The sequence below is a fragment of the Lithobates pipiens genome, unplaced genomic scaffold (assembly GCF_037356315.1).
Source record: "Lithobates pipiens isolate NorthernLeopardFrog02 unplaced genomic scaffold, aLitPip1_a1.2 Scaffold_8, whole genome shotgun sequence".
Taxonomy (NCBI): domain Eukaryota; kingdom Metazoa; phylum Chordata; class Amphibia; order Anura; family Ranidae; genus Lithobates; species Lithobates pipiens.
Window position 1 is genome coordinate 387,657,091 of NW_027507903.1, and position 14,663 is coordinate 387,671,753.

The 14,663-nt window shown below is 42.7% G+C and overlaps 1 protein-coding gene across 1 annotated transcript in view; it reads left to right on the forward strand.

Annotated features, from left to right (window-relative positions):
- Positions 1-14,663, forward strand: part of UBE2B (ubiquitin conjugating enzyme E2 B) — a 156,148-nt gene that overhangs the window by 118,998 nt on the left and 22,487 nt on the right. Inside the window, exons 4-5 of the mRNA XM_077473921.1 lie at positions 9,964-10,053; positions 12,665-12,753. Of these exons, the coding sequence (XP_077330047.1) occupies positions 9,964-10,053; positions 12,665-12,753 (179 nt within the window). The remainder of the gene's footprint in view (positions 1-9,963; positions 10,054-12,664; positions 12,754-14,663) is intronic.

A 14,663-nucleotide genomic window follows, 5' to 3' on the forward strand; every position in this document is an offset into this window, starting at 1 on the left:
CACGGTGGTCTCGTCGGCCACCTTTTTCCAGGTGGATTAGACAGATTGTTGTACAGGCCTACGCCTTGAAGGTATAGGTGCCCCCTTTCCAGTCACGGCCCACGCCACAAGGACAATCGGAACGTCTTGGGCCTTCTGACATCAAGCGTCTGTTGCTCAAGTGTGTAAAGTGGCGACTTGGTCGTCTGTTCACACTTTTACAAAATTCCACAAGGTAGATATCAGTGCATCGGTTGATGATTGCGGTCGAAGCAAAGTTTTGCAGGCAGCTGTATAATGGCAATTGCACATACAATTTTTTTTTTTCCTGTCTTTTTGGATAAAAACGCAGTACCTTTAGGTTAATGCACTGTTGCATTTGTTGCCGCAGTTTTGGTGCAGTTTGAGGGTAGTGCTTCTCTGTTGAGGAGCACCCTGTTTTTTTTGTGGTGGTTATTCCACACACTGTAGTCTTTGTGGATGAAGTTTTTTGCTGTTTTCCCACCCCTCATTTTGGCACTGCCTGGGTATGTCCCAATGGTCTAAAGAGAGAAGCTGTGTCAGTCGGTGAATATAAGAGAAAATAGGATTTTTTTTGTACTCACCGTAAATCCTTTTCTCTGTAACTCACCGACTGACACAGCACCCGCCCCTCATATTTTTCTTTTCGTTATACTGCTTGTTTAGGTACTGAGGCTGCAGTAGCATGCTGGGGGGTTGTTACCTAAGGGACCGCCCCTTGGGCGGAACTAGAAAGTTCTAGTTTTATCATCACATGTTAACATGTAATGCCTAGTCCTCTCTTGAAGGTGGCATAACAACAAAATGGTCTAAAGAGAGAAGCTGTGTCAGTGAATTACAGAGAAGGATTTTACGGTACAAAATCCTATTTTTGCCAACAAATGCTTTGCAACTGCATGCCGCCCCCCCCCCCCCCCCCCCCCCCCACCGTAACTCTCTACAAAGCCCTAAGGCCTTGTTTACGCAAGGCAAAACCACTACAGGGCCGTGTTTGGCTGCAGAGGTGTTCCGCGCATCCCCATGCAGGCAGTCCCATTCATGTCAGTTGGGATGCAGCAGCTGCAAGGACACAGCTGCTGCTTCCAACTTGACATCCGTGTGGGTGCATGTCCCTAAACTCACCCTGTCTGCATTTTGGGTAGAGGATTAGAGTGATCAAGACACAGATTCAAATAGTAGGCACTGTCGTCCCTTGTAGTAAACAGAGAACCACAATAAATTTAGTAAAATATATATATATATATATATATATATATATATATATTTTTTTTTAACCGCTTCCTGCCCGCCCTATAGCCGAATGACGGCCTTAGGGCGAGCGGCTTCCCTCGCCTGGCCGTCCCTGGACGGCCTGGTGTTTACTTCCGCAATGCGCGCCGCCGCGGGCGCGCATCGCGGAAGTTCTGTGTTTGCCGTGTCCCCCGGGGACAGGCAAACACAGATCGCTGTAAACGGCCAATCACAGCGGCCGTTTACAGCGTGATCGGCGTGTCCAATGGGAGATGATCTCATATGTAAACATAGGAGATCATCTCTCAGCGCCGCTCTCCCTCCTCACACAGACAGCGTGTGAGAGGGGAGAGAAGAACGGCTGCAGCAGCCGTCAGTGTAAAAAAAAAAAAAAAAAAAGTAAAAAAAAAAAGTGCCATCCTCCCCCAGAGCCACCCCCCCCCCAGTGCCGTGCCATCCTCCCCCAGAGCCATCCTCCCCCAGTGCCACCCCCCCCCCCAGTGCCGTGCCATCCTGCCCCAGTGCCATCCGCCCCAGTGCCATCCGCCCCAGTGCCATCCGCCCCAGTGCCATCTGCCCCAGTGCCATCCGCCCCAGTGCCATCCGCCCCAGTGCCATCCACCCCACCCCAGTGCCACCTGCCCGCAGTGCTATCTGTCCCCAGTGCCACCTGTTGTCAGTGCCATTTGTCCCCAGTGCCATCTGTCATCAGTGCCACGTATAAGTGGCATCTGTCATCAGTGCCACGTGTTATTAGTGCCACATAGTGCCATCTGTCATCAGTGCCACGTATTAGTGCCATCTGTCATCAGTGCCACGTATCAGTGGCATTTGTCATCAGTGCCACCTGTCAGTGTCACGTGCCATCTGTTGCCAGTGTCACGTGTCATCAATGCCACTTATCAGTGCCATCTGTCATCAGTGTCACGCGTCATTGGTGCCACGTATTAGTGCCATCTGTCACCGGTGGCGCGTATTAGTGCCACGTGTCATCAGTGCCACGTATTAGTGCCACGTGTCATCAGTGCCACATATTAGTGCCACGTGTCATCAGTGCCACGTATTAGTGCCACGTGTCATCAGTGCCACGTATTAGTGCCACGTGTCATCAGTGCCACATATTAGTGTCATCTGTCATCAGTGCCACGTGTCATCAGTGCCACGTATAAGTGTCATCATTGCCACGTATCAGTGCCATCTGTCATCAGTGTCACGTGTCATTGTCCTGGTATTTCAAAAGTGTAATAAGTAGTCAACAAGTTAGATGTGTAATTTATGCTTCTAGAACACGTGATGGCGCTCCCTGCATGTTGGGCCTCTCTATGTGGCCAGGCTGTGAAAGTCCCACACATGTGGTATTGTAATACTCAGGAGGAGTAGCAGAATTTTTTGGGGGGTGTCATTTGTGGTATACACATGCCACGTGAGAGAAATAACCTATTACAATGACAATTTTGTGGAGAAAAATAAAGAAAATGAAAAATCTTCATTTTGCAAAGAATTGTGGGAAAAAAATGACAACATCAAAAAGCTCACCATGCCTCTTACTAAATACCTTGGAATGTCTACTTTCCAAAAAGGGGTCATTTGGGGGGTATTTGTACTTTCCTGACTTGTTCGGGTCACAAGAAGCGAGATAGGTCACCAGTACATCAGATGTGATCAATTTTGTGCGATTCGCACCACAGCTTGTAGACTCTCTAACTTTCACAAAGACCAAATAATATCCACTAATTTCGGTTATTTTTACCAAAGATATGTAGCAGTATAAATTGTGGCCAAAATTTATGAAGAAAAATTAATAATTTGCATAATTCTGTCACAGAAACAAAGAAATATGCGGTTTTTTTCAAAATTTTCGGTCTTTTTTCATTTATAGCGCAAAAAATAAAAACCCCAGAGGTGATCAAATACCACCAAAAGAAAGCTCTATTTGTGGGAAAAAAAGGACACAAAATTCATTTGGGTACAGTGTTGCATGACTGAGTAATTGTCATTCAAAGTGTGAGAGCACCGAAAGCTGAAAATTGGTCTGGGCAGGAAGGGTGTTTAAGTGCCCAGTAAGCAAGTGGTTAAATAACCGTAAAAAGGTCACTTTCTTCATACAATTTTCCACGCAATCGTTATACATGTTTCGCCTTTCGGCTTCTTCAGGAAATGCGTAGACTTTATTTCTACTAAATAAATGTATTTATTAGAGACAAATTGAAAAAAGAAAAGGTACATAATGAGAAACAGAAGGAGGAAAAAAAAGTTACAGTATTAATCGGCGTATAGCACGCACAGGCTATTTTAAGAGGGAAGTTTAAGGAAAAAAACTAAAATTTTAAATAAGGAACTTTTGAAGCACTATAAGGGTCAGTGCCCATCTGCAGCCTCACCATTGCCATCAATGCCCATCTGCAGCATAGAGGGCACAGGATTAGCGCCGACAGATTACATACAGTGAGAATCTCCTATGATGAAACAGTGGCCAATGGCGGCCCAGGAGACGGGACTTCCTATTACAGAAGCCGCCAAGTAAACAGGAGATTCTCACTGTATATAATCTGACGGCGTTCGTCCCTCCCTATCCCCTCCAAGGCAGCTAAAATGTAAGTATTGGCATATAACACGCACATGCTATTTGCACCCGATTTTCATGGTGAAAAAGTGAGTGTTATACGACAAATACAGTACATCAAAAAACATATTTATGCATACAATATAATACATACGTGAGTGCATCCATGTAGATAGCAGGAGTTTCCCAATCAAAGGTTCTAGCCTCAATGTTTTGAGAACTTGGAGACAGATTTATGGTAGAAAAATTAGATTAGAGTGACATTCAGGACACAGAATGTCCCGTCAACCAAAAACTTCCCCGCTTAGCCGGGTCACCCACAGAGAGGTATAAGTCAGTGTGACTTGTATGTGATTTAAAAAAAAAAAAAAAAAAGTTTCCTGTGGATCAGAGTGTTAGTATGAAATGTCAGCCGTGCATGTCTATCTCTATACTTGTTTAGAATATTAGATCCTTGAACAGGGAAAAAAAGGGGTATATGCTTACATATGAAACTCCTTTTTAAATGGATGACTGATAGCCTATAGCAGGGATATGCAATTAGCAGACCTCCAGCTGTTGCAGAACTACAAGTCCCATGAGGCATAGCAAGACTGACAGCCACAAACCTGACACCCAGAGGCAGAGGCATGATGGGACTTGTAGTTTTGCAACAGCTGGAGGTCCACTAACTGCATATCCCTGGGGCGGAGATTACCTGGCTGCAGGGGGCCAAGATCTTGTCTCTAAAAGTGAGATAACATTAGGGCATAAGTAAAGCAATATAGTTGTTATAAGATGCCCTATGTATTAATTTAGTAAGTTTAAATGTTCCTGCTTATGTAAAAGAAATTGCCTTCATATGCTATTTAATCCGTGGGTACCAGAGACTCCAAGGGAGAAGCCATAAGTATAGCACACCATTTGAATTTAAATAATGCACTTTTTGGTCGGCAGTACCTTAGTGTCCTGAAATTCACTTTGCTCTAATTTTTCTACCATAAATCTGGCTCTGTGTTCTCAAAACATTGATGCTAGAACCTTCGGTTGGGAAACGCCTGTTTATCTATACGGATACACTCATGTATGTATTCTATTATATTCATAAATATGTTTTGATGTAACTTTTTTTCTTCTTTTTTTTTATTTTTAAATTTTTTTCCTTTTTGTTGCTTTTATCTCTGTATTTGTTTGTTAAAAATTAAAGTCCACGCATTTCCTGAAGAAGCCACAAGGCAAAACATTTAGAACGATTGTATGGAAAATTGTATGAAGGAAGTGACTTTTTCTAATGTTCGTTTTTTTTTTTTTTCCCTTAAATTAAAATGTCCTTTTTATATGGTCTTTCTTTCTTCCTGTCTGCATTTTGGACCTACACTCACTGTATGTACTGGATGTCAGATCTGCCCTTGCCGCTGCTGTGTCCCATTTGACATGAATAGGACTGCCTGCACAAGGATGCACTGAATATCTGTGTATCCCCTTGCAGGTAAACGTGGCCCTCCATGGGCATATGCTTTAGTACACCCCGCTGAACGTGGCCTTAGTAGGAATTACATAAGTTATATTATGTTTATGTGTGCAAATAAGGATTTTAGTGTTTTTTATTTGTTTTATTTTATGTGGAAAATAGTGATTTGATACACATTTAAGCAAAAAATCTGTAGCACCTTCTTTTTATTCTACTGGTCATATGCTTTCAGATAATATTTATTTGGTTTGGGGGGGTCTTCCACAAATTCTGAATGCGGTGATAAAAAAAATGTGGAGATTTACATTTTTGCGTACGTTTTTTTTTTTTTTGTTTTCTTTTTAACCATTTTGCAAAAAGGCGCAATGTAAAAATTACAAATATTTGTTATTTATTAACTCCATACAGGTTAAGCTTTTATATTTAGTTATAATTTAGCAGGATTTTTTGTAATATTAGCTGTGTTTTTATCTGCTAATATATATGGTTTGGGGGGGGTTCTTTACAAACTCTGAAAGCTGTAAGTGAAAAATGAAGACCTCCAGATTTTGAGAGAAATTTTTGGGTACGTTCAATTTTCACCATTTTGCAAAAAAAGGCGCAATTAAAAATTTACAAATATTTATTTATTGACTCAACACAGGATAAGCTTTTATATTTAGCAGGAATTTTGTAAAAGTGTGTAATTTTATCTGCTAATAATGGTTTTAGTGTATTTTTGCCGACAATATTGTTTTGATAAACATTCTGCGCAAATACCCTGTGCCCTAAAAAATCAGTAGCACCTTCTTTTTATTCTAAAGGTCATATGCTTTCAGAAAATCCTATCATTTTGGAGGTCCTTCACAAATTCTGAAAGCTGGTAAGGGAAAAATTAAAACATTCTGATATTTAAGGACATTTGGATATTAAAATTTTTGCGCACCTTCGATTTTCACCATTTTGCAAAAAGGCAAAATGTAAAAAAATGTTGGCGTGTTTTTGCGAATATATTGTTTTGATAAACATTTGCGCAAGTAAAATAAAAATTCTGTAGCACCTTATTTTTATTCTACAGGTCATGTGCTTTTTCGTAGGAATTTTGTAAAATTTGCTGTGTTTTTATCTGCTAATGATTTTAGTGGATTTTTAGCAAAAATATTGTTTTGATAAACATTTGTGCAAATATAATGGGATCTTAAAAATCAGTAGCACCTTCTTTTTACTCTACTGGTCATGTGCTTTCAGAAAATAAGAATGAAATGGAATGAATGAATGAAAAATAAAAAAGCAAAGGAAAAATTGCAAAAATGGTCTGGCCGCCTGAGTGTGTACAGGGCCTGGCAGCGAAAGGGTTAAAAAGTATGGGGTTTTTCTCAAATAGTCTTCCAGGCCAGCATCCGAGATAGGCTGCTCCTCCCTGAAACAGGAAACATAATTGTCCACCATTTATATACTTGTTCGTCTTACCTGTGTGCCTCAGTTGTTTGTGTTTCCTCAGGAGCTACAAAACATTTATTATTTTCAAAGTCTCTGTGCTTTCTGCAGGGTACTCCCTGTCCAGCATCCCAATCAGCCCAGCGGCCCATTGGAGGGCGAGCAGGGGTAGCAACCTGAGCATAATGCTCTGCCTGAAGTTTACAGCTTGTAACCATCCCCCCCAAGCTGCAACACTGCTGGTATTTTCCCCTTCAGATGCCGTTCTTCCCACTGGTGGAGGCACGCTTGTCTGCCTGCTTGGCCGCTGTACTACCGTGAATAGCAGCTGCTGCACCTGCAATCTCTCCCGGTGTCTCGTACACATGGCCAGGCCCGCAAGGTCTACCAAGATGGTGCTGACACGCCGGAAATGTCACTTCCAGTCATGTGGTTCTGGTCGGCAGCCATTTTGGTGAAGGCTGGAAGCCTTCTAAGAAAACAATAGAGCGGGTAATTTCCGGGTGGTGGCGCAAAAAAAAATTACAGAAATCATCAAAGGCCTTCCTCCCTAATGATAATCCAGGAAGCACACCAGAGGAAGCTGCATGTGCATGGGGTCAGCTGGGGGCAGGGCCAGAGCTCATGCAGGAAGTAGTTAAAAAGGACCCTCTAAGCAGAGGATCCTAGTGGCTGACCATGTCGGACGCTTCTCTGCCCTGCAGATCCTGCAAGCCAGGACAGATCCCAGGTAAGCCAGAGTACTCTGGAGTCGCCTCTGTCTTCACCTTACTACAAACTTGTTTTTACATGCAGTTTGTTAAAACCACTTACCTCACAGGGTCCTCCTGCTTTATTACAGGCAAAGGCCCTGGGGGAAAGAGGTGAAAAATGGCAACAAAGCATGTGCTTTATGCGGCCACCATTTTCTCTTGCGTTCACTGACGGACACAGCACCTTTATTCTTGACCATCGGGTTGTTAACGCCACCTTCAGGAGAGGACTAGGCAGAACATGTTAACGTGTACAAAAAACAGTTTTGTAACTTCAGTAACAACCCCCCAGTCTGCTTCCTGCAGACTCAGTTTTTTTCTGCCTTACCCCCACGGGATCTGAACCTGGTGTTATCGGCGCTTCAGAAACTGCCGTTTGAGAACATCAGAGCAATTCCCTTGTTGACTTTCTCAGAAAATGGTCTTTCTAGTGGCCATTTCATCGGGTTTCAGAACTAGCGGCCTTGTCTTGCAAGTCACCCTATATGGTTACCCATAAGGATAAGGTAGTGTTGAGTCCGCAACCTTCCTTTCTGCCAAAGGTGGTTTCGGTGTTCCACATCAATGAAGATATTGTGTTACATCCTAAGAGGTGGCCCTTTATTCCTTGGACGTGGTCAGGGCTCTAAGGATATATTTTTCTGCCGCTACTCACCTTGGGAGTTAGATTCTCTGTTCGTTTCGGTAGCTGGTCCGAAAAAGAGGTATGGCGGTCTCGTCGCCCACCATTTCCAGGTGGATCAGACAGATGTGGTACAGGCCTATGCCTTGAAGGGGCAGGTGCCCCTCTTTCCTGCCATGGCCCATTCCATCAGGACATTTGGGGCCTCTTGGGCTTCCGACATCGTGTGTCAGTCGCTCTGGTATGTAAGGCGGTGATTTAGTCGTCCATTCACGCTTTTACCAAATTCTACAGAGTGGATGTAAGTGCATTGTCTGATGCCTGCTTTGGCCGCAAAGTTTTGCGGGTAGTTGCAATTCTGCACTCCTTTTTCTGTTTAAAGAAAATACAGTTGCCTTTTAGTATAAGGCACTGTTGCATTGTTCCCACAAGTTCTGATGTGGTTGGATAAAGTGGTGACTCTCTTGTTGGGGAGCACTACTGACTGTGGGTGAAGTTCTTTTATGCTGTTTCCCACCCCTCGTTATGACACTGCTTGGGATGTCCCGATGGTCAAGAATAAAGGAGCTGTGTCAGTCAGTGAACGTAAGCGTAAATAGGATTTTTCGCCGTAAAATCCTCTGGAGTTCAATGACTGACACAGCACCCTCCTCTCCTATTAATTACCTTATACTTCTTGTTGATCTACTGAGGCTGCAGGAAGCAGGCTGTCGGGTTGTTACTGAAGGGACTTACCCCCCTTGGGTGGAACAAGAAAGTTCTGTTTTTTTCACATGTTAACATGTTTGAAGGTGGCATAACAACCCGATGGTCAAGAATAAAGGAGCTGTCAGTCAGTGAACTCCAGAGAAAAGTATTTTACGGTGAGTACAAAAATCCTATTTTTCCTCCTGTCTGGAAAAAAACCACACTGCCAAAAATGCATAGATAAAATGGTGGTGACGGAATCACAAGATTACCTTTTTAAAGTCCTGCTCAATTCATTAAAAAAAGAAATAAAGAGCACTATAGGGCCACTACGCTCAGCAATTGATAAATTAGATGTACCAGCAAGCTCTAGTCAAACCAGCGGGAGATGCATCCCTTCCAGTAGCAGGGAAGAAGTGGAGTAGCAAGAGGATGATTCTGATTTGAACCTAAATTTGAGGCAGGCCTATGCTCAGATTGTGAAGATGATCTGGCATCAGAGGGCAAATTGTTCTCCTCAGGAAATGTAGACAGTCTTCTAAAAACCATAGCCGACATGCTGGCCATCAAAGAAGAAAAAAGTGCAGAGCTCTCCCTACATGACAAAATGTCCAACCCATTTCAGATTTGTTTGCGACGCTTGCTAGAGAGGCATCCACTTTGGGGCACTTAGCCCAGGTCTTGGTATCTGCCTCTGCAAATGGATATCTGCGTTTAACAGCTTCCAGTATGAAGAGCTTTTTCTCTGGTACTTCCTAATCTTTTCTGACAATGTCTTTAAGAGTTTGATATACTAAAAACGTTCACGGTTTCATGGGTTGCACTTCTGTGATCCATAGGAGAAGCCTAGCCAAAACGAGCTTGCACTGCTGATACCAAGACTGAAATGTTTGAATAAGTTAAATAACATTTATTGAACATTTCCAATTTGAGCTTTGAGAAACCATTAAACTGGTGGGTTTGGTTTTACTGAGCTGCATTATAAACACCTTTTTTCCAATTGTACTTCTCAGCTCCTGATCGTGTTGTTGCCTAATGAACTGCTGTAATTACCTCTGTGGAGACCATTTCAATTTTAGTTTCCTATAGTTTTAATTTAATAAATTATCTCTCCGTTTAGTGACTAGTATTACTAAGATTCTTGGTAACGTTATAATGCTATGACAATTGTATATTTTCATTTAAATCTGGATCCACTGTTTTGCCATTAGGTTAAAAAAAAGTTTTCTTCTCTTCCTCCCAGGCACATTTAAACTCATTATAGAATTTTCAGAAGAATATCCAAACAAACCTCCAACTGTTAGATTTGTTTCAAAAATGTTTCATCCAAATGGTGAGTGCTTGTTGGGGGAAAAAAGTAATACTAAAATTGGTTTTAAACTGCTTCTTATTTTATGTATGTAACAGTTTTCATTCTAAAGGCCCGTACACACGATCTGACTTTTTGACAAACCTGCAAATTAGCTGTTTTGGAGCAACATCCGACTGTGTGTACGCTCCATCGGACAAACTTTTTCCGTTTTCATCTGACTTTTGTTGGCTGTGCGAACGGACAAACTTTTTGACAACATAAGTCCGATGGAGCAAAGTCCGATCGTGTGTATGCAAAACCATTGGACTTTTAGGTACAAACACGCATGCTCAGAACCAATGCAAAAGATCAGATAACGATACAGAAGTTGACCAAAGGTGGCGCTGGAGTAATTGAACGTCCTCTTTTGAAGTGTCGTTAGTATGTTGAAACGTCACTACCTTCGTGTTTGTTGCCTAAAAAGTCAGATCGTGTGTATGCAATACAAACTTGTGGACTATGCCCTTTTTACAAAAGTCCACGGGAAACTTTGTACAAAGTCTGATCGTGTGTATGAAGCTTTAAGGTACACAGTCCAAGGGAAATGACATCTGAAACAACTGTCAATGTAAGATGCGGTGCGCCGGAAGGCTCCTGTCAGCCAATCTTCAGTACAAACAGATAATACCCGTGTTCTAATGAAAAATGCCTCCGATGGGTCTGTGCCTGCACAGTACGCAACATCGCTGCAGCTGATATATTGATCAGCTGGCGTGATCTCAACACAGTGCATGCACAGATCGTCGGAGGCAGTATATGACCATCTGCAAAAATCAGAGGGAGAACATACTTGTCAGATTATTCTGTGCTGTTGCGGGGCATGTTTAGTGTGTGTTGCAGGGCAGGTTCAGCGTGTTTGAAGGGTGGATTTTGTGTGTGTGTGTGTTGCAACCCGCCCTTAGACCCAGGCAAAACCTGCCCACCTTGTAACACACACAGCACACCCTTCAGCACACGAAAAACCCACCCCGCAACAGGGAGGTAGAATTTGACAGGTATGCTGTTTGCATATCGTCACATAATGCCTCAGACGATCTGCGCATGCGCTGTGTTGAAGTCACGCCAGCTGTTCAACATATCAGCTGGAGTGACGTTTGGTGCTGCTCATGTGCAGACCGATTGGAGGTATTTTTTAGACGGGAGGCAGTATCTGATAGAACACCGCCACCATTTCTGAGACACATGTGATACTTTATTGAACCAGGATAAAATACAACATGATTTCCACCATGCTCACGCATTTCAGCCCTGTGCAGGCTTAATCACGGCACTGGGAAGACACAAAGATTCAATTTAAAAATTACCCCGCCGGCTATTGACTGCTTTCAAATGTGTAGAATAAACAAACCCACTCCTGTATGCAGGCACAGAGAGGCTGGTAATGAAGATACAAATACAAAGTTTCCAATTTGTGCCAGTTTTATCTGTTACTAAGGAACTCCGACTTTTCTGATCTGAATGCTTATTCTGGGTCAGGATTTACAGAAATGCTGCGAGAGACAACCAGGCAACTAGCATTTTCAGAGAGGCCAGCAGTGGAAGCCTCAGTTGTTTCTCACATTAGAGTTTCTGAACTGTTGCCATCTTCTAGACACATTTTTATTTCTCTATGGTTTTCTGTTTAAGCTGTCTGGTTGCAGAATGGTAATACAAGCATTGGTGTTGGGAGGGATTCAAGAAAATGTGCACTGCACACTCATACATGGTTTGTAAATTTTAAAGTGTTACTAAACCCAGGACCCTGTATTCACTATTATATGGTCTCCCAAAGTCCGCAGCACATAAAAGCGCAATTATTTTAGTAAATATAAACTACTAAATACCTTTTCTCATCAGCAGTATATAGCAGTCTTGTGACTTCTATCAGTGTCCCGCCAAGCACTAGTTAGAGCTTTTAGGAGGAGTTTTCAGACTGTCCTATGAGACTGCAAGACCCCTGACCCTCTGTCTGGACAGTGTTGATCGGCCCTCTGTCTGGATCATCCTACCCAAGAAAAAAAAAATCTCTCTAGCAATACCAAAATGAGCATGTGCAGCCTGACTCCATAGATTCTGTGTTATCAGGAAACTGCGGGACAGTGGAAGCAGGGGAGGATCAGAGAAGCCAGGATCAAACAGCTATTTTATACAATGTGGAGGAAAATAACCGCTTGGGTTCCACAGCCCAAGTGGTTATTTTACTGTAGTGTAGTGAGTTTAGTAATACTTTGCTGTGGGTGACAAATGGGAAAAGCTATTCTCACCCACAGGCTATAATACACACCCACAGACATTGCCCTGCATAGGCCGTCTATAGGAGAAATCACAAATTATTTCAAATGTATTGCCTATAAAATGCAGGACTTTACATTTCAGAAATTGAGAATCAGAAATATAAAAATATAACTTTATTGGGATGGCTGCAGTTTTTTGTATTTTTTTAATCCATGTGTGTTTTTTATTTTGTTTTTGTTTTTGTTTTTTTTGTTTTTTCCAGCAGTCCTTTACTGTATGTGTTTTCATGTTCAGCTGGTTAACTGGAGATGTTTTATTAAAACTGTGAAGCTGTTATAAATGTGTGGCTTTATTAAAACTGCTAATGTTTTTCTTGTAGTTTATGCAGATGGCAGCATATGTTTAGATATTCTTCAGAACCGCTGGAGCCCAACTTACGATGTTTCATCTATTTTGACGTCCATTCAGGTAAATTATTTTTTTTTGGCTAGAGGAGGATGACCTAATTGAACCAAGGTAAAGGTAAATTAAAGGTAAATTGCAATGTATTATCACTGAACACGCATGTAGATTTTTTTTTTTTTTTTTTCTTCAAATCTTTAACTTTAACTACCTCCCAATATTGGGCACTTTCACCCCTTCCTGCCCAGGCCAATTTTCAGCTTTCAGTGGCGTTGCATTTTGAATGATTATTACCGTATTTATCGGCGTATAACACGCACCCCAAGTTTAGGAGGGAATTTTAAGGAAAAAAACTTTTAGGAGGGACGTTTAAGGGGGGGAAATAAACTTACATTTATATGCCCATCGGTGTCATCTGCAGCCTTGCCCACCATTGCAGCCTTGCCCACCTTTGCAGCCTTATGCAGTCTTGTCCCCCATTGCAGCCTTGTCTATTTTATTTGCCATTTGTTTTTTATTTTTTTTAAATGCCGCCGTCGAGATACAGAGCTGGATGTGTATCTCGGCGGCGTGCGGTAGTTCTCGGCAGGCCTTCGGCTCTTCTCGCCAGTTTCCGAGGACGGCCGAAGGCGGGCGAAAGCTGCCGAGGATGGCCGAAAGTCGCCTTGAAGAGCCGAAGGCGGCCGAAAGCCGCCCAGAGGCTCAGAATTTGGGGGGATCGGCGTATAACACGCACCCACGATTTTCCCCTTCTTTTAAGGGGACAAAAGTGCGTGTTATACGCCTATAAATACGGTACTCATGCAACACTGTACCCATATGACATTTTTATAATTTGTTTTGAGACAGAGGTGGTATTTAAAGTGTTACTAAACCCACTAATATGAAAATAGTTCACCCCCCCCCCACAGTGCCTACTGCTTTTTGGATGATCTGTATACCACGGTGGTTACATGTGCAGTTTCTTCAGTGCTGAGAGTTCAGGAAGGAGGAGATTTTCATTGCAGCCTGTGTACACGCCCACATGTGTGATGTCAATAGCATGTGACCTGGCTAGCTCTGAGAATAAGAAACTTTTCTCTCCAGCATAAGACACAACTGAGCGTGTGCCGGATTGGCTACTCTGCCTGAGTTAGCTGGGCTTCCCCAGATAGACCGTGCAGGAGGGGGAGGATTTGTACATACAGTATAAAACAGCCTCTATACACAATGCAGATTAACCCCTTAAGTTCCACAGTGAACTTAAAAATAGCAGTAGCAGAGTAAAAATATCCCAATCATATTATTTGGTCTGTGTGAAAGTTATAAAGTATACAAGCTATGGTACCTGTCATTGAAAATGTGATTACACTTGATATACTGGCAGCCTATGTAATTTTTTGAGGCCCCTTAGGCTCCGACACACTGCATCTCTGATCTAGGTAAAGAGCACATGATGTAGGCTCTTTACCATGTAATCAGCTGTGTCCAATCACAGCTGATCACATGGTAACCGGGAAGTGCCGTTTATCTGCTTTCCTTCATTCACGCTGACAAGGTGTGGGTGGAGGAGAGCCGATTAGTGCATTGATTATCGGTGCAGTGCCCCACTAATGATACCCACCAGTGCCAACCTGTACCCACATGTGATGCCAGTCAGTACCCATCAGTAATGCCAGTCAGTGCCCACCTGTGGTGCATATTGGTGCCTTCTCATCAGTGCTGCATATTAATGCCACCTCATCAGTGCCCGTCCGTGAAGGAGAAAACATACAACATTTTAGAAGAGAAGCAAAGAGAAACTTTTTTTTTTTTTTTTTATAAAATGTTGGTCTTTTTTTATTTGTAGCGCAAAAAATAAAAAAGCCAGTGATGATCACCAAGAGAAAGCTGTATTTGTGGGCGGAAAAAAGAGAGAATTAATTTGGGTACAGTGTCGCATGACTGGGCAATTGTCAATCAAAGTGCAACAGGGCTGAAAGGGGGTAGGGGGAGGT